We start from the raw sequence: 26,310 nt of genomic DNA, 5'->3' as shown, positions 1-26,310 counted from the left end.
GCAGAGAAAGGGGGAACATGTATATAAGACCCAAAGAGAGCGGGTCACACAGAGTCACCCCCTTTATGCAAACTCACCAACAGGGACACACCGTGACACAGATGCATGCCCCGACCCCCCACACACATGCAAACACACAGAGAAGAGTCACACACAAAATCAAGATCACAAAGACAACCCCACAGGTACTCCGCATGCACAAACTCAGAAACGCGGAGCCCTCCCCGGCCACCCCAACACACACATTCACCGACACACACACACACACACACACACACACACTTATCAGGCCGGGGCAGGCGCGGGCGCTGCTGAGTCACCCGCACGGCAGCTCGGCCCTGGAAGCTGGAGCCGCGAGCCCGCCCCGATCGGGGAGGGGCGGGGCCTACCGCCGGGTTTCGCCGGAGCCTCCAGTGACTCGGCGGGGATTCTCCTCGCCCCGCCCCCTTCACAGGGGCGGAGCGTCAGAGCGCCGGGAAGGAGAGAGGAAACCCCTTAGCAGTTACTGAGTCTAGGCATTCGCAGCCTGCTCTCTCCTGGGTTGCCTGAATACATGTGGGAGCAATTAAAAAACAACACTGGATGCATTACTGGGTATTTGCATATGTATTTTCATTCTCTCATTTAATTTTCGCAACAGATCTATATGAAGTTTGGGCCATTATTACTCCCATTTTACTCCCGAGGGAAAGTGACTTGCCCAAAGGCGCAAAGTGTTGTAAAACGCAGAGCCCAGACTCAACTGCTTCCAAAGCCTGAGCGCTTAGACCCTGACCATTATTATCTGGTGGGCGGGTGAAACTGGAAGCAGGTGAAAGGTGTGTCAGTATGCTTGAGAGACTGCATGTGTGTGACCGCTTTCCCCATGTAGTCTACAGGGCTAGGGACGGAGGGGTCTCAAGTGTCTAGATTTCTGGTTAAAGGAACTAAAGCTTCTCTGGTGCTGTGAAGCGCCCCCTCCCCCACCGGTATCAGGAAGCATCCCCTAGATCTAGGGGCTCAGTTAGACCCTCTGCTAGACTGTGAGCTTCTTGAGGGAAGGTACCCGGGTCCTGAAGCCTAAAACAAGGCCTGACTTGAGGTTGCAGTGAATTTGGTGGGGGCAATACATTAATTTATGACCTTGATATAATATTAACATCAATAATCATAATAAATCCTAACACTTTTTGGAGGCTTTTGAGACTGACACTGTTCTTATTACTTTACATGGATCATTTCATTTAATTCTCACAACAATCCTTGAGGAGAATTTTTTTTTTTAAAGATCTGTTTATTTGAGAGAGAGAGAGAGAGAGAGCGCACCCGGTGAGCCAGCGCCCGCAGGGGGAGGGACAGAGGACAAGGGAGAGAATTTAAAGCACACTCTTCTGGAGCGGGGAGCCCCACGCTGGGACTTCACGCGGGCCTCAAACCCACGACCCTGAGAGCAACCGAGACGCAAACTCTGAACCAACTGAGCCACGCAGGTGCCACGAGTAAAGCACTTTTTTTTTTTTCAAAAATTTTTTATTTATTTGTTAGAGAGAGAGCGAGCGAGCACAGGCAGACAGAGTGGTAGGCAGAGGCAGAGGGAGAAGCAGGCTCCCCGCGGAGCAAGGAGCCTGATGTGGGACTCGATCCCAGGACGCTGGGATCATGACCTGAGCCGAAGGCAGCTGCTTAACCAACTGAGCCACCCAGGCGTCCCACGTGTAAAGCACTTTTATTGACTCCATTTTACAGCAGAGGAAACTGGCTTGAAGAGGGTTAGTAGCTTGTTCAAATCAAGGGCAATGCTGGGGATTGAGACCCAGGCAGTTTGACTCCAGGACCCATCTAATAGGGAAGATCACTGAACTCCCAGGAAGTCACTTGCCTTTACTGGGCCTCAGTTCCCCCCACTTGCCCCCAAATTAGGTAGTGAGTGGAGGGGGCTTGGACCAGTGACGATGTAAGCCCCTTCCAGTGCTGGTGGGATGGACCATAGAAGAGGGAAAGTCTTTAACAAGAGTGGCAAGACAGGGATGGGGGGAACAAGAACCCTATTTACTGAATGGCACCTATTGTGTACCAAACCTGTGCCTGGGACTTAACATATATCACTAATTCTCAGGAAAGTGTTGTAAGATTTATAGTTGAGGAAACTCAGATTCAGTGAAGTGACTTGCTCAAGGTCACACAGGACTAAATAGGGGGGGCAGGTGATGCAGTTGAGTCTCACCATGGGTCCCTAGAACCAACTCCTTTCCTACCACCCTTCCACCCCTTAGGTTTGGGCAGCACCACGTGGCAAGTTGCATCATACTTTTACCGTATGACGTCAGACACCACACCACCCAATCCACGAGCTCTCTGCCCAATCCTCCCCCCGACCCTCGAGTCAACACCGGGCCGCTCGGAGCTCGGAGACCGCACCTGCAGCCCCAGCCCTTTCCCGGTTGCGACGCTCCCACTTCTCCGCACCGTCCTCTTCCCCGCCCCGCCGATTGGCAGTTGCCTGTGCCAATCAGGAGGCCTCCCGGGTCGTGGGCGGGGCCTCACTCCAGAGTTGCCCTGTCAGTGCAGGTGGAGGCCCCCGGCGGGGCAAAGTGGCAGGAACCTCTTAAAGGGCGAGAGCGGTGCAAAGCGAGAACGCGGCCCGGCCCGGCCCGGCCCGGTCCCCGCCCCGTCTGGCCCAGGTGAGCCTGGACTGTCTGGGGGCGATCCCGGGTCCCCGGGAGGAACGGGGTGAGGGACAGATGGACCTACTCCCAAGGGCCTGTGCGGTCCCGGTAGGGGCGAGACCCGGATCTAAGGGGCAGGGGAGGGGGGCTTTAAGGGTCCCGGTTTCCAAGGTCCGAACTGGGGTCCACAGGGGCCTGGACGTCTGGAAGTTCAGGGTGCGGGGAGGGGCGCGGGCGAGAGGAGAGGGGTTCGGGAACTCGGGTCCGTGGCTGGACGCTTGCGGCTGGCGGTCCCTGGCGGTCCCGGCCTGTCTGGGGCGGGGGTCCTGGGTTCGGTCTCCGCGGGCGGGTCTCTGCAGAGTGCTGCGGCCCCACGTGCCCCCCCACCAACCCCGCCCTGTCCGGCCCGCAGGCTCCAGCCCAGCCCGCCGCAGCGCTGGCCGGAGCGGGAGGGCGGGCGGCGCGCAGCGGGAGGGGGGCCCCCCCGGCCTGGAACCCCGCTCCCGGCCCTTACGTAACTGACTTTGAGTTTCGGAACTGAGGGACCCGTGAGCTGGGGTGCCAGCTGTGCCAGCCAGTATGGCCCTCCTGTCGCCGCCCCAGCCCCGCACGCTCCCTTCCAGGCTTGGTCTCGGGGGACTTTCCTCGGTCTCTGGTCTCCTCAGTCTATCGGTCTCAGATTCCTGCTTGCTCTCATTCCCCGATTCCCCGTGTCCCTCATCTCTCCTCTCTCTGCGGTCCTGTCTCTCTCATCCTCAGTCTTTCCTCGGGAGTTTTCTCGTCCTAACCTACACTTTCCAGACGACCTCACCTCTTTTTGGTAGAACCTGAGTTCTCCCCTTTAGCAAATTGGAGGCGGGGACTTGTCCAAACAGACCCCACCCCAAGCTTGCCCTAGAAGGGGGGAGGGTAGGACTATTCCTGTAGGGTTGGTGAGGAGGGGGTGTTATTTCAAGGCCCACAGCTTCTCCGGGGTGGGAGTGGCTCAATGTGACCCCTCAAGTTCACGGACTAAGGCTGAAGGCAACCCCTTCTCTGCTTCTGGAACCCTTTTCTCCAGAAGGAGGAGGCTTGGGGAATGCCTGGCCAGGCCTGGTGCTTAGGGCAGCTGGGAGTCCCTGTGAGAGCTGCCTGGTGTCAGGTCTGGGTCAGATCCTCAGCGACTGAAGGGGAGCGGGAGGGGCCAGAGCATTGGCACCCAGCCCCTGAGGTTTCAGCAGGCTCCCTACCTTCACCCCAGTTACAAGCCTGGGCAGGAGGCTGGGGATGGGGAGGGGATCAACAGGAGGAGGTCAGAGGACATTTGTGTGGGGGTAGAGGGAGGGTGGAGATAGAGGTGACAGACTGTCAGGTCTGAGGAGCATGTACTGGGGTCGCCCCCTGCCTTCAAGGACCCTCTGAGTGCCAGTGAGACAGACACCTCAGAGATAACTCCTGTGCCCTGCTGCTGTTGGGAGTGGGTGAACAAGCAGTTAACAGCAGCCACGAGGTGGGAAAGATTAATTCTGACTGGGACTGTGGAAGGAGAGACTTGGCAGAGAAAGGTGGAAGGTTTGGGAGGAAGGGGATCCAGAAGCTTTAGGGAACAGAGAGGGGGAAGGAAAGGGAACTTTGGGTGCCCTGCAGGCTTTGCCTGCAGCAGAACTGGGTTTAAATCTTGGCCCTGGCACTTTGCTGTGTGACCTTGCATGAGTCACTTCCCCTCTCCGAGTCCCCAGCTCTTCCTCAGTCCATAATCCAGACCTCACAGGCATTAGCAGAATCAGATGAGGTAATAAGTGTGCAGTGACCAGAATGATAGCTGGCCTGGAAGCAGGCCAGTGGGAGTGTTTTAAGAAGGGAACGGGGTGAGAATGCCCTGAGGTTTCCTCTGTGTATTAGGAGCCGGGCAGAGCCTGCCAGGACCCAGCAATGTGAGGGGCAGCTGGAACACCTGCATGGGGGTGGCGATAGTCAGTGAGGAGAAGCGGTGGCACACCCGTCTGTCTCCCAATCAGCCCATCCCTGCACAGCCTAGACCAGGCTGGCCTCCCTCCTGTAGGTTGCAGGTGCCTGTAGAAGCTCCCAGGACGCCCAGGCCGCTGCACCCGCTAGACCAGTGGGGGTGGGGCCCCTGGAAGGGCAGGGCCAGAACCCACTCTGCAGAGTGGACCCTGGCCAGGAGCCTGGCTGGCTGTGCTGGGCAGGACTATCCCAGCCTGGCTGGGAAGATGCTGACATTGTACAGGCCTCCGGAGGCCCACGGCTCTGCTGGCTGCGGTTGTGCCCAGCTGATGGGACCCAGACTGCAGGGTGAGACAGAGGCCAGGGTAGTATCTAGTATCGAGGAAGGGAGATGCAAGGAGCCACCTGGGGCGGGGGCGGGGGCATCCTGAGCAGAGCTGCTCTGTGGAGCTGAAGAGGAACTGCATGGGTTTGTCGCTAAGCCCTTCCTGAGCACCATGTATAGGTCTGCTAGCCGCAGAGCTCAACAGGGGTACCCACAAAGGGGTCCCCGTAAAGGTCATGGAGGCCTGATATTGGTTGGAGGCTTGCAGAATGGATCTTTATGATAGTCCCCTGGTGGGGGTGGGGCAGGCAGCTTTTTCCTGGGGCCTGGGATTCTGATGTTTATTTAGTAAAGGGGGCAGGGTTCTACTCCCTTATAGTCTGTGTGCCCATCACTTTTCTCCCTGGGCCTCAGTTTCTCTTTCTGTGAAATGAGAAGGTCAGATGAGCCTAGAGCCTCAAAGGGTCTTTCAGCACCCATTATTAGAGCCTCCAGGACCTGGTTTACCTGACATGAAGGGAAGGGGGAAGAATGGGGCAAGGGCAAGGTGGAGTGTGATGGGCCCTCATGTCCTGTTCTTGGCCTGTGTTCTCTAATCATAGTTAGAGCCACATTTACCATGCACTGTGCTCTATGCTAAGCCTTTAATATGCAGCATTAACTAATATCCTTATAATCCCATGAGGGACTAGGTATTATTCCTGTTTCTCAGGAATTTAGGGAAGGGAATCTACTTGACCAGAGTGACATAGCTGGGAAGTGGCTGGGCTGGGATTTGAATCAAGCTCTGTCTGACCCCAAAGCCCAGACTCAGCTGAAAGGGGAAGTAACTGCCTGGAAGGTCCTAGAGCTCTCACGATACCCCCCACTTTACCTCTGGAACCTGCCTGGCCCTTACTGGGTGAGCTCAGAGCTCTGGGATATTGATTCTGGGGAGCTGGGGGACAGACTGTACAGGTGCCCACAGGCCTGGTGTATGTGGGGGAGGAAGAGCAGGTCAGGGCCTTACTTGGGGTTTCCTCAGTCAGCCCCACCTGACTGCCCAAGGAAGTGATCTGGGTACTGAAAGGGGACCTTGGATGTATGGCTCACCTTTGGACCTCGGTTTTTCCATCTATAAAACTCGGGTTTTAGTAGTTGAGTGCAGACATTCCTTGGCCCATGGATTTGTGGCTGAAGTTGGTAATAAGGTAAAAGGTTAGAGGGAGGGTCAGGATAGCAGCGGCTGACCCCGTGGAGGAAAAATTTGGGTCAGAAACAGCTTGGATCCTGGGCTGACCATTAGATAAGTATTTCAGATGAAAGGACTGGTGCTGGAGAGGTTCAGAGTCTTGTCTGGGGCTGTCCCACTAGTAGTACAGGCACTGGGGGAAAAAAAAAACGCAAGGGAAGGCCCGGAGAACAAAATCCACGCAGATGTCTGTTGGAATCCTGGCTGCTCCATTTAACTAGGCTTGGAGATCTGAAGGGACACAGCCAAGTGCACACAGAGAGGAGTCCTTTCACCTCACTGTCCTCATCTGTAAAATGGGAGTAGTAAGAGTTTTGCCTTTGTCTACTTCCAGGGTCATTGTGAAGGTCAAAGGAGGTGAGATAGTTGTAGCATCAGGTGGGAATGCTGGTTATTTTTCAGTCCAAAGTTGCAGTTCTGGGTGCGTGTTTGTTGGGAGAGGGCACTTCTGACAGCCCCTCGGCTGAGAGGCTGTACCACGGGGATGAGCTGGAGAACAGCCCGAAGAGTACCACCACCATTTACCGACAGGTTACACGGGCCGGGCACCGGGCCCAGAGCTTCACCTCTATTGTCTCTTTTAATCCCTACCTTGTCAGGTAGGTGGTGGCCTGACCCACACCAGGTCCCTTCAGAACCCAGGCCTACAGCTCCTTGTAATGACCGCAGCTGCCAGTTATGACCAGTTTATTGGCACAGTTTACCCTTTGTGCAATTGTGCAAAATGTTTTCTACATATTATTTCATTTAATCCTCCTGACAACCCTGGAGGTGGGCACTAAAATATCCCCATTTTACAGATGACTAATTGAGGCACAGAGAAGTTAGGAAGAAGGGCCCCAGGTCACAAAGCTAGTGAGTGAGAGCCAGGGTTTGAACCCAGGTTCATAAGCTTCCTCATTGAAGCACTCATCACAGTTGTAACTCACGCAGGAGCCACAAGCCTGCCCCTTCCCTGCTCTATGTGCTCTGTGCGGGCAGGGGATACCGTCTGAAGAAGACAGACGTGAATAGACAGAAGACCCAACACCTGGCACACAGTAGGCACTCAGTGAATATTTGTCTGCTGGGGTCTCCCGGCCTCCCAGGGGCTGGGTCTGGGAGGAGCTCTGGGTATGCTATCACGTGATCAGATTGCCAGCTAAGGGGATGTGTCTGCCCTAGCCAAGCCCGGGAGGCAGGGGCTGGGCAGGATGTTTCCCCCCTGCCCAGGATGAAGAGGGGCTCTAAATAGTGTCCTTGTTGGTTGTGCTCATGTCTCACTGCTGTCCTTTGCTTCCATGTGTCCCTGCGGTGATGGCTCCCCTGCTTCTCCCCAACGGGCTGGATGACCCCACTGGCTGCTGCTGGGTGAGTACTGGTTTGCCTAAATGACTGCCTCAAGGCCTTGACCTTGATTTGAATGCCTGTCCTGCATTGCTGAGGTCCCTGGGAGGGGTCCAGGGAGCCTGGCGGTGGGCGAGGGTGGGGGGTGGGTAGAACTGAGGGAGGGCATTCTGTGACGTTTGGCTCCTACCATAACCAGCTGACTTCTCCCCACATCCTTCGCACACTGGGTGGTGATTTTTGAGACAGGGGTCCAATGCAAAGGTCTCTGGGGCCAGACTGGTCAGGAATCCGTATTCTGCGCCTAGTAGCTGGGGGGCTCTTCGCGCAGGTCGGTTTCGCCTCTATAACATGGGAATCTCAGCATATGCCTGACACAGGATGTTTGTTCTTTTCTTCACGTAAGCCCCAGGAGGCCAGGGATTTTGTGTGTCTGTTCTCTGCTGTATCTCCAGCACCTAGGACACAGGGGCGTGTAGTAGCAACTCAGTGAACATTTCTGAATGAGCGAACGTATTTATTCATTCCCTGTCCCTATGCCCCATCACCATGCTTTGTGTTGGGTTAAAGGGATCACTGACCCAAAGTGACCACCATCAGAGGGGCTCAGAGAACAGGCGTTCTCTTTTGCTCACTAGACTGGGAGTTCCTCAGGGGGAGGGCTCTGTTAAGTGAGCTCTGGGTCCTCTGAACGGAGGGTGGGGCCGAGTACCACACCCATCCATCCAGCCTTCAAGCAGCTCGACTCAGGGCCTCTGCTTAGAAGTGGGGAAGGGAGCGTTGGAGCCTCTAGGTTTCCCCAGGAGAGAGGGGCAGCTGGGGAGGTCTGGGGCTGAAGGTGGGAGGGTTGAGGAGGGACTCTGCCTCCCAGTACTGCCACTTTCCTCACTGTGTGACCTCGGACAAGCCATTGACTTCTTTGCCTTGAGACCTTGCCTGCAACATGCCTATCATAACATCTCTCTCACAGGCTGTGGGAAGGAGCCAGTGCGAAGCGCCCGGTGCAGGGCCCCGCTTGGTAATTGTTGGTTTCTTCCCAGTCCTGAGCTCATTCTGGGAGGGGGCCAAGTTAAGTGTCCCTTTTTTTGGCTCCTTTCTCCTATTTTAACTTCCCACCTACTTGGGACTAGAATCCAGGAGTCAGGAGCCCCAGACTCTCCGGCAGCCTGGCCAGGGCCCTGGGCTAAGGACTGGGCTCTGCCCAGTGCCGCCGCAGCTCAGTGGAGGTGGAAGTCCCAGTCTTTTGCTGGCGGACTTGATTCAGTAACCTATCTTCTCTGGGCCTCGGTTGCCTCACCTCCAACATACGGTCACTGAAGGACACTAACCTGGAAGATTTATTTAATGAGCAAATGGGTGGATCAGGCATTATTATCGCTATTACTTTTGGGTCTGGCTGAGAAGGCTCCAAGGGAGGGACCTGGAGATTCTTGGCCTTGGGATCCTGGGAGTCCCTATTCACTGTATGTGTTATTGTCATTGGATGTTTCTTGTGTGCTGGCTGGGTTGTTATAGGCTCTTTTATTAGTTTTTTTTTTTTTTTAAGTTTTGGAGATGTGTGTGATTTTTTTTTTCAAAGATTTTATTTATTTATTTGACAGAGTGAGAGAGATCACAAGTAGGCAGAGAGAGAGGCAGGGAGTGGGGAAGGCGAGGGAAGGGGGGGGAGGGGAGTGAAGCAGACTCCCTGCTGAGCAGAGAGCCTGATGATGATGACGATGATGATGGGGGGGGGGCTCGATCCCAGGACCCTGAGATCAGGACCTGAGCTGAAGGCAGAGGCTTTAACCCACTGAGCCACCCAGGTGCCCTTATATACTCTTTGAGCTGCATTATATCATCTAGTCCTCCTGGCAGTCCAGGCATTATCATCCGTGCTTTCCAGGCATGGGAACTGGTACTGAGTAAATCAGGTGAGTTACCCAGAATCACACAGTTATTTAGGGGTAGACCTGGAGCTCAGACCCAAGTCTGCTCACCCCAGGGCCCTAATTCTTAGTGTAGAACTCTCTTACCTCCCCCAAGGGGGCAGAGACGGTGCCTGAGTCTGCTGTATCTCCCGGGCTCAGCAAAGGGCAGGTGAGGGCTACAGGACTGTTTCCTATGCACACACACACACACACCCCGTTTACCACTCCCCCCCCAACAGGCTGGTGCTCAAAGAGTCTCAAAGAGAGGGAACAACAGGAAGCAGGAGAAGGCCCCACCGTGTATTTGTTGAGAGTCAGACCTGGCTTTGAATTCTTAATCTATTGCTTACTAGTTCTGTGACCCTGGGCAAAACATTTAACCTCTTGGAGTCTTAGCTTCCTTATCTATAAAATGGGCATAATAAAAGAACCTGTGTACCTCTTGGAGTTCTTATGAGGGTTAAATAATTCAGTGAGGTACGTGATGGGTACCCGATGATAGTAATTATTGTTATTATCATAGTTTTGAGTGTTCTTTTAGGATTACAAAGATAGCCCTCTTGGGACAATGGAGACCAGGTCTGGGAGGGGCCTGCTAGGGACAGGCAGGTAGTAAGCTAGTCTGACAGGTTCTGAAAGACACCATTAGGGTGAAGGGACAGAGGAGGCCTCTTGGAAGTAAGAAGGTACCTCCCTTTCCTAGCCATCTGCTTTCCCTCATACCCACCCCCCCCCCCCCCGCCCCGCCGCCCCTGCCTGGCCCTGTGCTGGGCATGGGGCACTGAAATGAATCTGTGGGGGTCTCTGTCTCCCCATCCTGCCCCAGTTCAGAGTCTAGCTGGGCGAGGGAGGACACAGTACTGCCACCTCCACCTTTGATCAAGGCACTGAAGTGTGAACTGGGACGATCTCCTTAAGCAAAGACCAGGAGAAAGGGCATTCCTAGTGGAAGGAACTGTTTTGCCAAGGTACAGAGTCATAACCGGCGCTTGGGATGCAGCTAGAGAGGCAGGCTCAGGAGAGCTAGAGGGACTTGTCCCAGAGCCCGTGGGGAGCCATCAGGGGCTTCCCCTGGGTTCCCCAAAACAGGGGAACGACGTGGTCAGGCTTATATTTTGGGAGGATGGTTTGGTGTGGAGTACGAATGGGAGGGGAGAGGCTGGGGCAACTCTGCAGATGAGTGACACTGAGAGGCAGCCTGGACCGAGCCATGAGATGGGGAGCACTGGGTGGATGTGAGGTTTAGGACCTGAGCCGGCAGGATGTGATCCTGGACTGCAGAGGGCAGGCAGGAGACGCAAGCGGTGAGAGTGAGGTCTTAGGGTCTGTGGGGTTCCGGGGCCTGCTGGGGTCTCTGGCTGAGGCACATGTCCAGGAGAAGCCAGAGCGGAGCTGGATTGGGGCGTAAAGCTACTTGCCAGTCTTTGTCACCTTCTGCCTCAGTTTCCCCAGGCAGCAGTAACATCTGAGCTGGATACTGGGGCAAGACCTCAGGCCACCAGGGCCCACGTCCCCCACTCCTGCCTTGGGGGTCACTTGTGGTGACCCTGGCTGGTGTGGCAGGGATGAGAGAGCTCTTTGGGGCCAGGGGCCAGGCAGGGGCTTGTGGGGCAGAGAAGGCCTGGCTTCTAGCTCCACCAGTGTCACCGAATGCATGACTTCGGGAAGTCACTCCCTCTCTCTTGCCCTCCTTTTCTGCGCCTCAAGAGAGAGGACAAGAAAACCTGTTTTGCTTGCCTCACAGATTCAGTGATAAAATGCAATGTCTAGGGACAACAAATATTTATTGAGCACTGACTTTGTGCTGGGTTCTGAGGGGGTTCCTGCCGCTCAGGAAGCATGAAGCACTTCTGCGTGAGCCCAGCTGAGCGGGTGGTTAACTCTTTCTGGGCATCGGATATTTGAGCTGGGATTTGAAGGATGAATAAGAGCTCTCTAGGTGGGCAGTGGAGGGAACAACTTCATAAGCATGTCGAACAGTATGTGTGAAGGCTTAAATGCTCATAATGTGCTCAGGGCACATCCATATGTACTGTGGTTTGGTACAGTTGGTGAGGCCGTGATGGGAGAGGAGGCTGGGCAAGGCAGCAGGGCCCAGATCTTTCAGGGCTTTGGGGACGGTCATGTTGGAGGTGATCACCCTCATAACTGCCTGCTCTCCTAGGACTGCTAGGGCCTTATCCACCCTACTCCCCATCTCTAGTCAGTCCCAGTGGCTGCCTCTCTGTGGAGTCAACAACCTGGGCTCCCTGCCAGGTCTACCACTTATGAGCTGTGTGCCTGGCTCTCGTCACCTGCCCTCTCTGCACCTTTTCACCTCAGTAAAAGGGGGACAGCAGGCTCTCCACCTGGGCAGGGGTGGTGGTTTCAATGGGATAATCCCTCCAGTGGCCTTGTCCAGTGTCTCCATGTAATGGACAACCATAAAAAGGGGCTCCAGTTCAGTCCTTAGTATATGGATTCCACAGTCTCTTTGGTCCCACCCACTTGCTTCCCCCGCCTCTCCTGACAGCGGGCTCTGGTCAACAAAGGGAGGAAAGGATTAAGAAACAAGCCCAAATCTCCAGAGGGGTCCTGGCCCACTGCCCAGCTCGCCCCCCATCTGCCCCTTGCCCCCCTTGGCCTTGGGCCCAAGGACTCTCAGTCTTAAGGCCTGGGCTCCCCCCAACTCCCCCACCCCAGGGGCCCCTTCCTGGCTGGAGGCCAAAGCCAGCAGCAGCCTTGAAACAGGGACAAATATTTTGAAAATCTGTGGCTTTATTTTTTTCCCCTGGAAGCAGATAGCTGGGCCTTTTTTTTTTTTTTTTCTGGGTGACAGGGAGAAGAGTAAGTGTGATGTCCCATATCTGTGGGAGGCCCCATAGTCTGGGCATAACTGGATCTCTGAGCCTCCTGGAGTTTACAGTAGGGACTGCTGACCAAGTCCCTTGACCAGATGCAGGAGCCTCATCATGGTGCAAGGTCACACAGCAGGGACTAGGTCTCCAGATCCTTTTGGCACTACCCTACGGAATGGGTATGATGCAGGGACCTTGGCTGTCCCTTCACTTTTCCGAGCCTCGGTTTCCTCTGCTGTAAAATGGGGCTGATATTGCTGAGGATTGGCAATGGTATAGTTAGAGCATTTAGTCCAGTGCTGAGCACTATGGGGCTTAGTGGTTGGTCCGTATCGTTAATGCTATTATAAATGCTGCCTCTAAGAACCTTCTTCTTCCTGCGTCTTCCCAGTCTAGGGACTTGATACAGTTTCTTGTTGAACAAATGACACCCAGTAAATGGTTTCATCTTTTACCCTCCTCCCCTGCTCCCATCTCTGGTTGGCTGGGACACCCTAGCCTCACCCTTGGCCTGGTTTTGGCCCCTGCCCCCAGCCCATCCTGCGCTCCTGGCACCTAGCCTGCATCGTCTCTCTTCCAGGAACCACAGGAGGAGGACAGAGTTTCTCTTCCGCCCGCCTCTGGTTCATGCCTCTTGCAAGCGCTTTGGGAAGACAGGCGAAAGGGTCTTGCATTACCCAGGCCTAGGCAGAGGGGGCGGAGGTGGAGGCTGAGCTCCCTGGAACTCTCCTCTGGGAGCTGGGGCGACACACGAAGACTTCTGTGGAGGTGCCGAAATAGGCAGGCCTAGAAGAGAAAACCTGGTCCACGGCCCCCATGGGGTGGAGTAGCAGGGATGCCAGACTGGGGGCTGGAGGGCCACACCCCTCCCCCAGCTCTTCGTCTGCCCTAGCTGAGCCTCTGTTTTCTGGTTTATAAAAGGAAGGCGATGGACTGATGTCAGAGGTTTCTACTAATATTACAGGATTAAAAGAAGGGATTTGGGAGCCAACAGACCTCAGTTTAAATCCCAGCTTCACCATTTACCAACTGTGGGATCTCTAGGGAGTTCTACCTCTGCGAGTGTTAGTTTTCTCACTAATAAAATGGGAAAAATATTAGCACCTTCTCTTACGATTACCTGAGGGGGGCTAAGTTAGGTCATTTGGGTAAAATCCTCAGTCCACAGCTGGCACACTGGAGTTACTGTGGTGGTTATTATTCTATGATTAGTAGAGACTAGAAGGCCGGCCTGCAAACAGTTCATTGAGAGGGCAGGGCTTGAGAAATTCATTCGTTCATTCATTTATTCACTCAGCAGATACTTAGGATATGCATGGGGAGGACACAGAGAAGAGAAGCAGGGAGGCCCCAGTAGGCTGCCCATTCCAGCTGTGTGATGTGGATCAGTTACTTCTCTTCTTTGGGTCTCACCCCCTCAACTGGGAAATGGTGAGATGGTGAGCATAATGTTTACCTCCCGAGTTGTCCTAAGGCTTAAGAGAGTTCAGGTACACAGTGGGTGATCAGTCTGCGTATGATTCCTTTCCTCTCCCAGCTCTGTTAATGACTGGGTCTATGATCTCAGGCAAGTCCTTGAATACACCAGGCATACCTCCACCGCAGGGCTCTTGCACTTGCTGTTCACTCAGCTTGGAACTCTCTACCCCCAAATACTTTCATGACTTGCTCTCTCATGTCCTTAAGTTTTTTTGTTTAAATATCCACCTTCTCAGTAAGGCCCTTCCTGTCTAACTTAAAATGGTAACACCTTATCCTGCTACAATATGACCATTCCCTATCTTCCCTCCAAGCCAATTTTTTTTTCCTCTCTCCATAGCACTTATCATTCTTTGACATACTATATTTTAGTAAACATTTGTTTATCATTTATCCCCCACCATTGGAATGGTAAGCTTGGTGGTGCAGTGATTTTTGTCTGTCTTGTTCAGTGTTATATCCCCTGTACCTAGAAGAGTGTTTGGCTCATAATAGGTGCTAAATAAATATTTGTGGAGTGACTTAATGAAAAAAATGAAGCCTCTTCTCTCTGGGTCTGGCATTATACTATGCAGATAAATAATTCTCAATAAGTAATTGTATGAGTAGCCATCATCCTCTCCATTGGCCACATAATACTTTGGCTGGGTCAACCCTAAAGCCCTTTTGCTTCTGATCTTTTCTGCCAGGGCATCAGTTTCAGTTGGAGTGCCCAAATCTTTTGTTCCTGAGCCTGAGCTATGCAGAATTTCTAGTTGGGGCTGTTTGGCTGTTGGGCCCACAATGGTTATTATGTCATTACTGGTAATTAGCAAGTAGGCCCAGAGGATTGGACTTTTTGTTTTTCAGCAGAAATCACAGCAGAGAGCTGTGCCAGCCGGGGAAGCCCAGGCCTCGTGTGCAGCTTCCTCTGTAACTACCCCCTTCCCAGCTAGGGGTGCATGGCTTAGGCAGACCAAGGCAGAGGTTTCCAAAGCTCCAGGCACCTGGGTAACCAGCTCAACCACTGTCTTCCCCAGGTAGTATCCTGCCAAGTTTCTCCTCCACACCCTCAGCACTCTCTGCCTGGCCTGGTATGGGAGGGGTTCCCCAGTCCCCCTGGGGGAGCTAGGTATAAGGTTTCCAAATATCCAGTTGACAGGGACATTTTCTGATGTGCAGGATTCAGCAGTATGGGTGGGGGAAGTAACCCCGGGTTTAAGACTCAAGGCTGGGTTTCAGTCCCTGCTTAGCTGCTCAATTGTTGGGTCGCCATGGACAACTCATGACCTCTTGCTAGTCCTTGGCTCTCTCCTCTTTCAGAGATAGAGACACCTGCTTGGCCTCCTTGGAAAGAGAGGCGGGTTAGTGTAGTGGGCAAAGGAGAGAGTTCTGGAGTCAGACAAGCTCGGCTTCTCAACTATACCCCTCGCTAGCTACATGACCCTGGGTAAACTGCCTCATCTCTCTGACTTCAGCCCCAAAGCTGTAAAATGGGGTTAAAATAGTACCCACTCCACGGGGTTGTTGTGAAAATTAAATAAGAGAAGGCAGGTGAGGTACCGAGGCACCTAGCGAGTACACTGTACATCTTTGCTGGTATGAGTACAATGACCACTGTGAAAATGCAGGCAATCTGTAAACCGTAAGAAGAGTGCTAGCAGTAAAGCCTGGCAGATGTGGATTTGCATCTGAACTTGGACACTTATTAGCTGGGTGATCCTGGGTAAGTGTTTTGCTTCCTCATCTGTAAAATGGGAATTATAGTCATGCCTTCCTCAAGGGACTATTGTGAAGGTTCCCTGACGTGCTGTATATAAAAAGTCCCTGGTACGCAGTGTTTGGCACATATTTTCCACATATTATAGACAAGGAAGAGAGGAGAAGGGACTTGGCGTAGACTCAAACAGCATCTCAGTGGTGGAACTTTGATTTGAGCCCAGGTCTGCCTGCCTCAAAAGCCCACATTCCTTTTACCTCTTCTTGCCATCACCCATTTATTGGGATGATGGTAATGGTTCATTACCATTACCATTACCAATAGCTTATTGTTGAGGACTCATCTCGTTCATTCGAGACCCCCAGTGCCTCTTCTACGGAGGAAGAGCTCAGTCCTCCCGCCTGCTTCCCTGTGACTCCTCCTCCACCTCTCCTCTGTGAGGGTGGGGCCAGGCTGACTTGACCAGTTTTAGAAAGGGCTCAGCTAGCTGGTGGCACTGAGACTCTCCCCATGTTTCTTGGGAAACCCTCTAGACCTAGAGGATACCTGGGGAGAGAGAATTAATGGGTTAAGCTTGAGTGAGCTGGAGGCTTTGCTGGATCAGAGTCATTAGGCTCACTCCAGCTGGCGAGAGAAGGGGGTTGGGGAGGGTCACGGCAGGCCAGATCCTTGTGTCCCCTCTTTGAATGTCCTAGGGCTATAGTCAGAAGCAGCCACAACAGCCTTTCCCTGAGGTCTTGGGACAGAGGTTGGGGTTGCTCACTCAGATCATTTCTAAACTGCTTTTCTGAGAGTGATATGAAAGCAGCAGAGGACAGTGGTATTGGACAGACCTGGTTTAAGCTGTGTGATGTTGGGCAAATCACCTCACATTTCTGGGCTCTGGTTTTTCAACTGCAGTTGAAGGTAATATTACTTTGTAGGATCTTTATGAGGCTTAACGCAATAAATGCATATAAAGTACTTAGTGTGTACCCTGCATTTAGTAAATACCTAATAAATGCCGTTGTCATTATTCTTATTAACAAGTTATCTCTAATAACTTGGCCCTTAAGTTATCTTTAATAACTGGCTCTTCCAGCCTAGACATTTCTAGGTTTTTCTGGCTGTAGAATTTAGGTTGGCCTGAGGCTTTGAAAGGGAGATGTAGGTGGGCTCACAGGGAAGGCGGGGAACAGATGCCTCCAGTAGTATGGTTCAGAAGACTTGCATTCAAGTTTGGGCTCTGCCGCTCTCTGCTATGTGACCTTGCACAAGTCCCTTCCGGTTTCTGCACCCATTTCCCAATCTTTTTAAAAGTTTGCAGCTTGGGCTTGATGATCTCGAAGGGCCTATCCAGTTCTAACATTTTGTGAATCTAGAGGCCTAGAGGAATGTCTTAGCTACCGTCTGTGCGGTCCTCTTACAGTTTCAACTTCCTTCCCTTCTGCTCCTCGTTTCTTGGAGTGTCTTCACTGAAGAAAGGACATTACTTGCCAACTCCAAAGTATGTATTTCAGTCGCATTTTTTGGTCTTAGTGTGCTTTAGGACCCAGCTCAATGCAATTTTTGCAAACAAAGTGCATTGTGTCACAGAGGTCAAATGAAGCATGCTCTGTGTTTTCAAATACAAAGACAAGGTATTGTATAAAATCACTGCATATGCTGATTTCTTTGGCCTTTATCTCAGAAATGACCAGAACAGGCAGCCTTGTGTGCAATAACTGAAAAAAAAAAAAAAAAACCCAACAACGCTGCAGTCAGTGCATCCTAAAAAAAGTAATCATAGGTATGGTTAGATAAAAGGATGTTTGTTGAGTAAACAAGATAAAGATGGACAGTAAACCTAAATGTTGGACATCTAGGTTAACTAAATTATGGTAATATCCACTTGAGGGTACTACTAAAAATGGTGATGCAAATGTCACAATATATTATTAGGTGGAAAAAATCAGTTCCAAAACAGTATGATTTAAGTTTGAAAAAAGCATTAGGTTGAACTATACACAGTGTCTGTTGCTTGACTATTTTTAACTTATACAATCAGCAATTTTGTATGACTAAATTTAATATACATAAAAAAAGTGTACGTATAAGAGAAGGTATTAGAAGGGAAGTCCGCCTCCAAAATACTGGTGGTAGTTATTTCTGATTGATGATTTTAGGATGATTAAATCTTTTTCTTCTTATTTAATTATATTTTCTTTCTTTTTTATTGTTAAGTAATCGCTACACCCAACCTGGGGCTCAAACTCACAACCCTGAGACCAAGAGTCGCATGCTCCATTGACTGAACCAGCCAGGCGGCCCTTATTTAACTATATTTTCTATGAACAATTCAAATACTACTACTAAAAATAATTGCCTAGAAGGACATACCATTGTATGAACAGTAATTTTCCTTATCATAGCCTGTTTATCATTTGTGTTTAAAAGGTCTAAAATGGCTACAGCTTCATGACCATGGGCAGGTTGGAAAGACAATTCTAATCTTCATGTACTTCTGTTACAAAGATTGGTTTTTATTCAGTAGTGACTGTTCAGAACACTTTGCTGGCGGGCCAGCTTTTCAAAACCCTCTTCATCTCTTGCCACCCTGCACAACAGACAAATGTTTTCCATGAGCCCCATCACTGGGGCGTGAGGCCAGCTGTGTCCCTAATCCGCCCACGTCCCAGATTTGGGAATGGTTCAGACTCCAACTGTTTCCCCCTCTCTACCCCCGCTGTCTCCCAACCTCATCTCTTCCAGGTCATCGGAGGCCCCAGCTACCATCCCTGGCCTTCCCCCCTGGTCACCCCCTAATTTCACCACCTAATTTCACCCTCTTCTCTGCAGCTGGTGTTTGAGCTCAGTTTGTAATAGGAAAGGATTAGGACCCTTTCAAGCCGTCTTTTTCTCTTTCTTTCTTTCTTTCTTTCTTTCTTTCTTTCTTTCTTTCTTTCTTTCTTTCTTTCTTTCTTTCTTCTTCTTTTTTTTTTCCTTAGTGCCCTTGACCGCTCCAGGGGCTGACAAGCAGCTAGGAGGGCCTGTATTCCCTAGGAAGGAACAGGAGGGGTCTTGGAGGAGGCAGTGGCGGGCTCAGCTGGCAGGCGGGATAGAGATGGCCCCTGGAGACCCCAACCTGGGGCTTGGAGTATGGCACAAACGCCACCCAGATGTGAGCATGAAGCAGGCAGGCAGGGAGCTGAGTTTCTGCCTAGAAAATTAGCCTCAGGGATGGTGCTCGGGACCTTTACCCTTGGGACCCAGGGGCTGCCTCTGCAGTGGGAATCGGAACTGGATGTCTGTATGCAGAGGCTTCTTCTGAGAGGGCAGCTGGGCACATGACTACGGGTAGTTTGGGAAGTATCTCTGCCTTCAGACTGGGCATTACTTATCCCCCCACTCCCTACTATTTGGTGGGTCCAGCTACACTCTGGGTAGAGCACTTTGCCTAACAGGTGATGGTGTGTAACTTAATAACAGAACCAGTCATATATGCATAGTACTTTAGAGTATACAAAGCCCTTTCATCTCCAGGCTAAGAATTGAAAGCGAAGACTGGAATTCAGGTCTTTGTGATTGTAAAAGCCCAGGCCAACAGTTTTGGTGTAGTGTTGCAGAGCACTCTGATTAGGAGTGGTTTATACCTGCCTTAATTTAGCTATTTTTTTCTTAGCCTGAGACGGCTACTTTTTTCAGGGTGATGATTGCTAAGTACTACCTACTCCATTCATGCAAACAAGGCTTTTTAAATATGATGTGTCATTGGCTGCACTTCATGGGATAGAGACTATTGGTTTTTATGAATCTAAATTTGCTGTATAACAAAGTGGTCAGGGCGGTGACTGATCTTCAGGATTTATCCTTCATGGTACCAGATTTCCAGGTCTGATATGGAGGAAGCCTGCGAGGCACAGACACAGTAGGATGGAGCTCCCTGAATCAAATGTATGGCTAAATCGGAAAACCTGAGGCAGGGAACCAGAATATTCAAGAGTAGGTGTTTCATGTCAAGTATACAGGATGACCCTGACCTGACCTTACTAAGTTTCAGCTTCCTTATATGTAAAATGGGGATAATTTGTTCACTTGCCCAACAAATTGAGTATGCACTATTCTGGAAGATGGAAGGCAGCTATGCTCACCACTATACCACCAACGCTGCACTGTTCTGGAAGATGAATAAGAGGGGAAAAATCCCTGTCCTCTCTGAGCTTGTCATTTAGTGGATCTAAACGGCAACAATGTATTGAGAGGAGCAATAAATAATTAAATATATAGAAAGTCAGGTAGAAGTGAGGGCTATGAAGCAAATTAAAGCAGGGCAAGGTAAAAATAAAATCTCAAAATAAAAGGGGGTTGGTGCCTGGCTGGCTAAGTTGGTAGAGCATGTGACTCTTGGTCTTGAGGTTGTGAGTTCGAGCCCCATGTGGGGTGTAGAGATTACTTAACAATAAAATCTTAAAAAAAAAAAAAAGGCAGGGCAAGGGTATGTGGATAGAGGCTGTTTTAAACAGGGTAGTCAGGTAGTCCTCAAGTGGTTCGCTTAGGATGTTTCAAACAGATAATTCGTGCAATGTGCTCAGCTCAGTGCTGACAACAATTGAGAGCTTAACAAACATATTATTAGGTCAGCCTGCTCTACACCTCTCAGTCCATATTTTAGTCTCTGAATAGCAGTAATAATGAACACTTATGTAGCTCTCGCTATGAACTAGGCACTGTTCTAAAACCTTTTACATATCTTAACTGATTTAATTCTTACAATAACTCTTAGGAGGCAGAACTATCATTATCCCCTTTTATGGGGTTAGAAACAGACACAGAGAAGTCCAAACAGTGAGGGAGGGCTGGAGGCTGGGAACTGAACCCCAGGTGTCTGTTTCTAGAGGCTGAGCTGTGGATGGGAGGGGGATGTGATCAGATACCAGGAGACAGTGAAGCCGGCATAGGCAGGTCCTTTTTTTTTTTTTTTCATGGAAAAGAGGTCCCTTTATTTGAGTACAACAAGCACGCTGGCCTGAGAGTGAAGGCGTCCTGCCGCGCCCGGAGGCATCGGCCAGGGCCTGCCCCAGCGGCAGGAGTAGAATTCACAGTGGCTCCGGGAGGCGCGACCCCCACGTCCTTCACAGCATCGTCTAGCTACGTACATTCAGCCTGCACAGAGCAGAAGAGAGCTACATATAGGCAGGTTCTGATGTCAGATGGCCTGGCTTCTTATCCTGGCAGGTCTAAACCTCTCTGCCTCAGTGTCTTCATCTCTAGAATGGGAATATCAGAACCTTTCTTACCTTATAGGGACTGTGCTTAAAACATGAGCCTTCATTCTGCTGTGTGGGGTCCCAGCCTTTTCAGAGTCCAGCCTGGCAGGGAGTGCGAAGAGTCAAGGGGCCTCTGAAACTTCTGAAAGGAAATAAAGGCACATCAGGCAACTGTCAGAGCGACCCTAAATTCAGCCGGGGCGCAGACCTCGGAAGCTAGGCCTTTATGATTTTGAGGGTGCCAAGGTGGAAGTGGGAGGTCCTTGAATGGAAAAGACAGGTGAAATCTTGGCGTGGCCACAACATTCAGCTTTCGGGCCTTACACAGTTGCCAGGAGAGGTAAGGCCTCCACGAATGTCTGGGTGTGAATGGCACCTAGAGACCATCAAGTTAGTGGATGGAGAAACTGAGGCCCAGAGAAGCTGAGTGGCTTACCCAAGGTCACGAAGTGCATTAGTGGGCAGTCAGCTGGCAGAAGCCTTGGCTTTCCTTGAGGCTTTCAAATCTCAGCCTCCTACCTGGGCGTCCTCTGGGTGGAAAGGGCCTCACCTCAGTCCCGGGCACTAGGTGTCTTATTCCCCACGTGGGTACTGCAGGGGCCCGGAATACCAGGACTCCCGAGCAAGTTCGACTTGCGCTTGCGCACACGCGGCCAGCCCCTTGCCTTTTCCACTCTTTTTCCTTCTCCTCCCCGGCCCTTACCCGCCTAGAGGAGGGGGAAACTAGAGAAGCCCAGAACTTGTCCTCAGCCAATGGGCTGGCGGGCCGCGAGCCCGGCCCCCTCCCTCCCTCAGGCGCCGTCCAATAGAAATTTACTACAATGTTGTGGCGAACGGAGGGGGAGGGGCGCGCGCGGGCTGGCTGGCTGCGGGCCGGGCGGCCTCGCCTCACAGAGCGAAGGCGGGAGGGCGCGCGCCGGGGCCGCCTGCTCGCTCGCTCACTCGCTCCCTCCCTCCCTCCGCCGGTGGGTTAGTCAGTCAGTCAGTCCACCAGCAGTCGGCGGGCCCGCGAGCCGCAGAGGGCCCGAATCTCGGCGCCGGCGCCTTCTCCTGCCATTGTTCGTCGGGCGGCTGCAGCGGCGGGCTCAGGAGCCCTGGCCCCGGGGGCCACCGGTGAGACCAGGCGGCTGCGGCCCGCGAGCGGGGTTGGGGGTGGTGGTGGCGCGGAGCTGTCCCCGAGGGGACGGTCCTGGCGGCCGTGGCGGCGCCGCAGCCTCTTTGTCTGCAGCCCCCCGCAGGCCCCGGGCCGGGGACGCGGGCTCCCGGGCCTCTGCGCGCCGGAGGCTGAGGGGCTGCAGCCGGGACGCGGCCGGCCTGAGCAGAAGGAGGCGGGGGCTGCGGCGGGGGAGCGTTGCAAAGTTGGGCTTGGGGTCTGTTTTTGACGAGGTCCGCCCATCACTGTCCACGGGCAGGAACCTTGGAAGGAAACCGAATGGAGGAGGATTGCAGGTTCCGGGCGGTGAAGGTGTTGGGGGCAGCCGCAGAGCAGTTTCTTCGTGACGAGGTGGCTGGGCTGTCTGCAGAAGTCTGGCACCATCTGAGGGCTGGAGGGAGCCCTGGAAGGACGGGGAGGCCTTCCCGCCCCAAACGGCCGCCCCGCTGAAAGAATCCTCCGACCCCGAGGGCTCTGCCGCGCTACCCTCTAGTCTTCGCGGTTCCCAGGGACCAAAGGGTTAAATCTATTCTCTCAGCATCGTGACCTCCTTTTTCAGTTCCTGCATCTGTCGGCTTGGAAATATTTCCTCCTGCTTGCTGGGCTGCTTCTACCTGTGGGGAGGCTGGATGTGGGCTCGCGCTCGGAGAGGCACCACCCGACGATTGTTCCGGGCGGGGGCTTGCCACACCTGGTCCATCCGCCCCAGGAACGCGCGTCCTCCGGAGAGAAAGTGATCTCACGTGCAACAGACAAATTGCTGACGGATTGGTTTCTGGCCACATGATAGTCACTGTCATCCTGTTGTGCCTCTGTGCCCTACCATGAATGCCTCATCTGTGGGGACTTGGCGTTTTTTGGCACGTACTGCTGATTAGGAGATAGGTGTTTTGTTTTGTTTTGTTTTGTTTTAAGAGGTGCCGAGCCCTGTTTTTAGTAGTCTGGGTGATTTCACAGCTGCTATTTTGTTCTTTCTGCTTTTAGGGGAAAATTGCAAGAAATGGTTATATCTTGTGTCTTGGATGTTATTACAGTGGATTTATGCTCTCTTGAGTGTTGCTCACTGCTGTTTTCTGTATTCTCAGTCCTGGCAAAGATTTTAGTCCGTTTATGATTTCATTTATTTATTTTTTTAAAGATTTTATTGATTTATTTGAGAGAGAGAGAGACAGAGAGAGAGAGAGAGAGAGCACAACCAGGGGGAGAGCAGGTAGGGGGAGAAACAGGCTCCCCGCTGAGCAGGGAGCCCTATGTGGGGCTGGATGGTTCCAGGACCTCGGGATCATGACCTGAGCTGAAGACAGACGCTTAAGGGTCTGAGCCACCCAGGTGTCCCTGGTTTATGTTTTTAATCAAGCAGTTGATATACATATTCCCCTTTACTTTTCATGGAAACTTGATGTACTCTTCATTTCCCTAAGTTGGAAACATCAGAAGTTCTTTGCCAGCTGTATAATTTTTGGTTTTGTGAATAGTTTTTTTTGGGTGTTATGAATATAATCCATGTAGAGTAGGTCACAGGATATCTGGCACACAGCACTCAATAAAGGACATAAAAAAATGGTTATAACCGAACATCAGATTGCCTTGGAATCAAGGTGCTAATTCAGAGTGCTTTCTCCAGGAAGGTTATAATTAAGGTAAACATGGGAGTTATTCATATCTCTAGGGGAAACTGAAGTAGGGTTATCTTTGCCACTATTAAAAGTGAACTCACTGGCAAACCCAAGCTCAGTCTGCTAACCTTCTGATTTCTCTTCTAGTAATGAAACTACACTTTTTTTCTTATACAGTTGGATTCAGGCTTGGAAAGAAATGTTTTTAATTTTTAGGCCTTGCCTAAATTCTCCTAACATTTATACTAGTGTTTTATTACAAATATACCAAATTTTTTTTTTTGAAGATTTTTATTTATTTGTCAGAGAGAGAGAGAGAGCACAAGCAGGCAGAGTGACAGGCAGAGGTAGAGGGAGAAGCAGCCTCCCCGCTGAGCAAGGAGCTGGATGTGGGACTTGATCCCAGGACTCTGGGATCATGACCTGAGCCGAAGGCAGCGGCTTAACCAACTGAGCCACCCAGGCATCCCAATATACCAAATATCTTATAGATAAGTCCCCAATCTACCTTTCTACCTTTATTCTCCTTATTACTTGTATTTTTCAACCAAGAAGAACTGTTCAGTAATAACTCCTGCTTTCCCATTTGTATCTCTTTGGCCATGCAGTTCCATATATGTTCTTCCTGACTGTTTTCAGGTCTTTTACCTTAAAAATGTGACATATATTAGTAATTTGAAGTATGGGGAAAAGTTCCACATGTGGAAGGAACTTGATGGACTTTTTTTTATTTTGAATTTTCTTTAGAGACTCATTGGAATGGCCAGCTAGTTCAGTTTTCTTTAGCTGGTGTTTGTTAAAGGACTTAGGTCCTCAGTGTCCCATTAATATGTGTAGCCCTTAAAAGTAGATGATGGCTGATGGCGGATTAAAAAAACTACTTAGGTCTTCCATTCTACTCAGAGCTAAGAGCTCTACCGGTCAGTGAGTTTAATGCTTGGAAATTCTGGCTGTCAGCAGATAGACTAAGCTAACAGAAATAGACAAAGCTAGGGGCATCTGGGTAGCTCAGTTGGTTAAGCATGTGGCTTCAGTTTGGGTAAGTAATCTCAGGGTCCTGGGATTGATCCCCTCATTGCACTCCCTACTCAGGGGGCAGCTCCCCCTGCTTGTGTGCTTGTGTGGTCTCTCTCTCTCTAAAAAAGGAAAAAAGAAAAAGAAAAAGAAAAAGAAATAGACTAAGCCAATAGACCCATCTTTTAGGTCGGTCTCTGCTTACTTTATGCATCTCTTCTCTTTCTTGGTGGTTGGTCTAAGGGTCAACATTTCCTTAATGTCCGTTAAACACTCAAATCATATTTGTTGTTTTCAAGGAGTAGATATGTTGAACAAACCTGTTTTAAACTAGGCTTATCCTCAATATAAAATATAAAATAACATGATATAATTTATTTATTAGCAAAGTAATACACACATTTTCCTCTTTGCTTATTTAAAAGTGCTTTCATCTTATCACCTTTCTTTTTCCTTACAAAACACTGCTAAGGTGGGACACCTAGGTGGCTCAGTTGGTTAAATGTCTGCCTTTGGCTCAGGTCATGATCCCAGGATCCTGGAATCGAGTCCCTCATTGGGCTCGTTGCTCAGCAGGGACCTGCTTCTCCCTCTGCCTGTGATTTTCCCTGCTTGCGTGCTCCCATGTGCACGTGCTCTCTTGTTTTCTCTCTCCCTGTGACCAAAACAACAACAACAAAACAACACTTTAAAGCTAATATCTAAATTAACACATGATTTTATTTTTTATTATTTTAATTTTTGGGGGAAGATTTTATTTATTTTAGAGAGAGAGAGACAGTAGGGGCAGATGGAGAGAGAATCTTTAGCCCACTCTGCACTGAACGCAGAGCCCCATGCAGGCCCTTGATCTCACAACCTTGATGTCATGACCTGAGCAGAAATTAGGAACCGGATACTTAACCAACTGAGCCACCAAGGTCACCCCGGAATTAACAAATGATTTTAAATGATACCTGTCTCCTCTGAAAAAAATTGGTTGTGGCATTTGCTGAGGGTATGACCTATATATTTTTTCCTGTTATTCTTTTTTGTCAGGTTTGTGCCCTACATTTATAGTTCACCAGTGTGATGTTTTTCTTGAGTTTAACATTTTTTGAAATTGCAGAGCTAGACTTCCATCTCATTCTTCAGTTTTTATGGTCTTAATTTTAAACAGATTCATATTATGGGAGATGATGTGCTCTCCCACCAAACACCAAAGACAGTGTTATTTGGTTTCCTTCCTACTTTTGCTAAGAAAGCTTCAGAGTTAAGTCTGTCAGAAGTGTTGGCTAAAAGTCACAGGATTCTTGAATTCTCTGCAGGTATTTTGATATGCACATCCAGAGATTGTGATTTAAAAATATATGGTCTATAATTTGTGATGTGAGTGATAGGGCTTACATATATTGTTTTCTGAATGTCCAATCCAATTTAATACTGGTGATCTGATTTTATAACTTAGTATCTCAGAGGCTATGAGGGGTTGCTGAATTTGGTTCTGAAATCAAGAGGAGCACATGTTTAGACCGCAGTCTGTTTCCCTGTTATCTAAGGAGCTGGCCAGCTCAAGTGCTGCCAGTGTATTTTTCCAGGAGTCTTATCAAATTCGTGATTGGTCACATGGCATGTTAAGATGCAGATTCATCCCTACCTCCAAAGAATTTGTTTTTTCTTCTATCGCTTGAGAGTGGAAGCACCTTATTTTATTTGTGAGCTAAGCAATAATAATTTTAAGAACTTTATTCTTATGAACAACTTTGCTTTTTTCTCTAATACCCCCAATGATGAAACTTAAAAACTTTTAAAAGAAGCCTCTGAATTTATCAGTTATGGGCCTTATTTATATAGAGAATCTAGAATTTTTGGAAGGTAATCAATTCATTTCATTTATAATAGCTTTTAGGTGAGAAGAGCCAGATTC

At 50.5% G+C, this 26,310-nt stretch overlaps 1 protein-coding gene across 5 annotated transcripts in view; it reads left to right on the top strand.

Annotated features, from left to right (window-relative positions):
* Positions 1-7,033: 7,033 nt before the first annotated feature.
* The window catches only part of EPB41 (erythrocyte membrane protein band 4.1), a 191,917-nt gene continuing 172,640 nt past the window's right edge, over positions 7,034-26,310 (top strand). For 4 of the 5 annotated variants that reach the window (XM_080801110.1, XM_080801108.1, XM_080801109.1 and 1 more), the window contains exon 1: positions 7,034-7,495. In XM_080801110.1, the coding sequence (XP_080657236.1) occupies positions 7,473-7,495 (23 nt within the window). In that variant the 5' untranslated portion in view covers positions 7,034-7,472. Of the gene's footprint in view, positions 7,496-21,497; positions 21,735-26,310 lie in introns of those variants that run through there. The other variant, XM_080801111.1, reaches the window with a different exon arrangement.

The sequence above is a fragment of the Martes martes genome, assembly GCF_963455335.1.
Source record: "Martes martes genome assembly, chromosome: 4".
Classification (NCBI taxonomy): domain Eukaryota; kingdom Metazoa; phylum Chordata; class Mammalia; order Carnivora; family Mustelidae; genus Martes; species Martes martes.
Note: the sequence above shows the minus strand (reverse complement) of the source record. Positions and strands in the feature narration are given on the sequence as shown.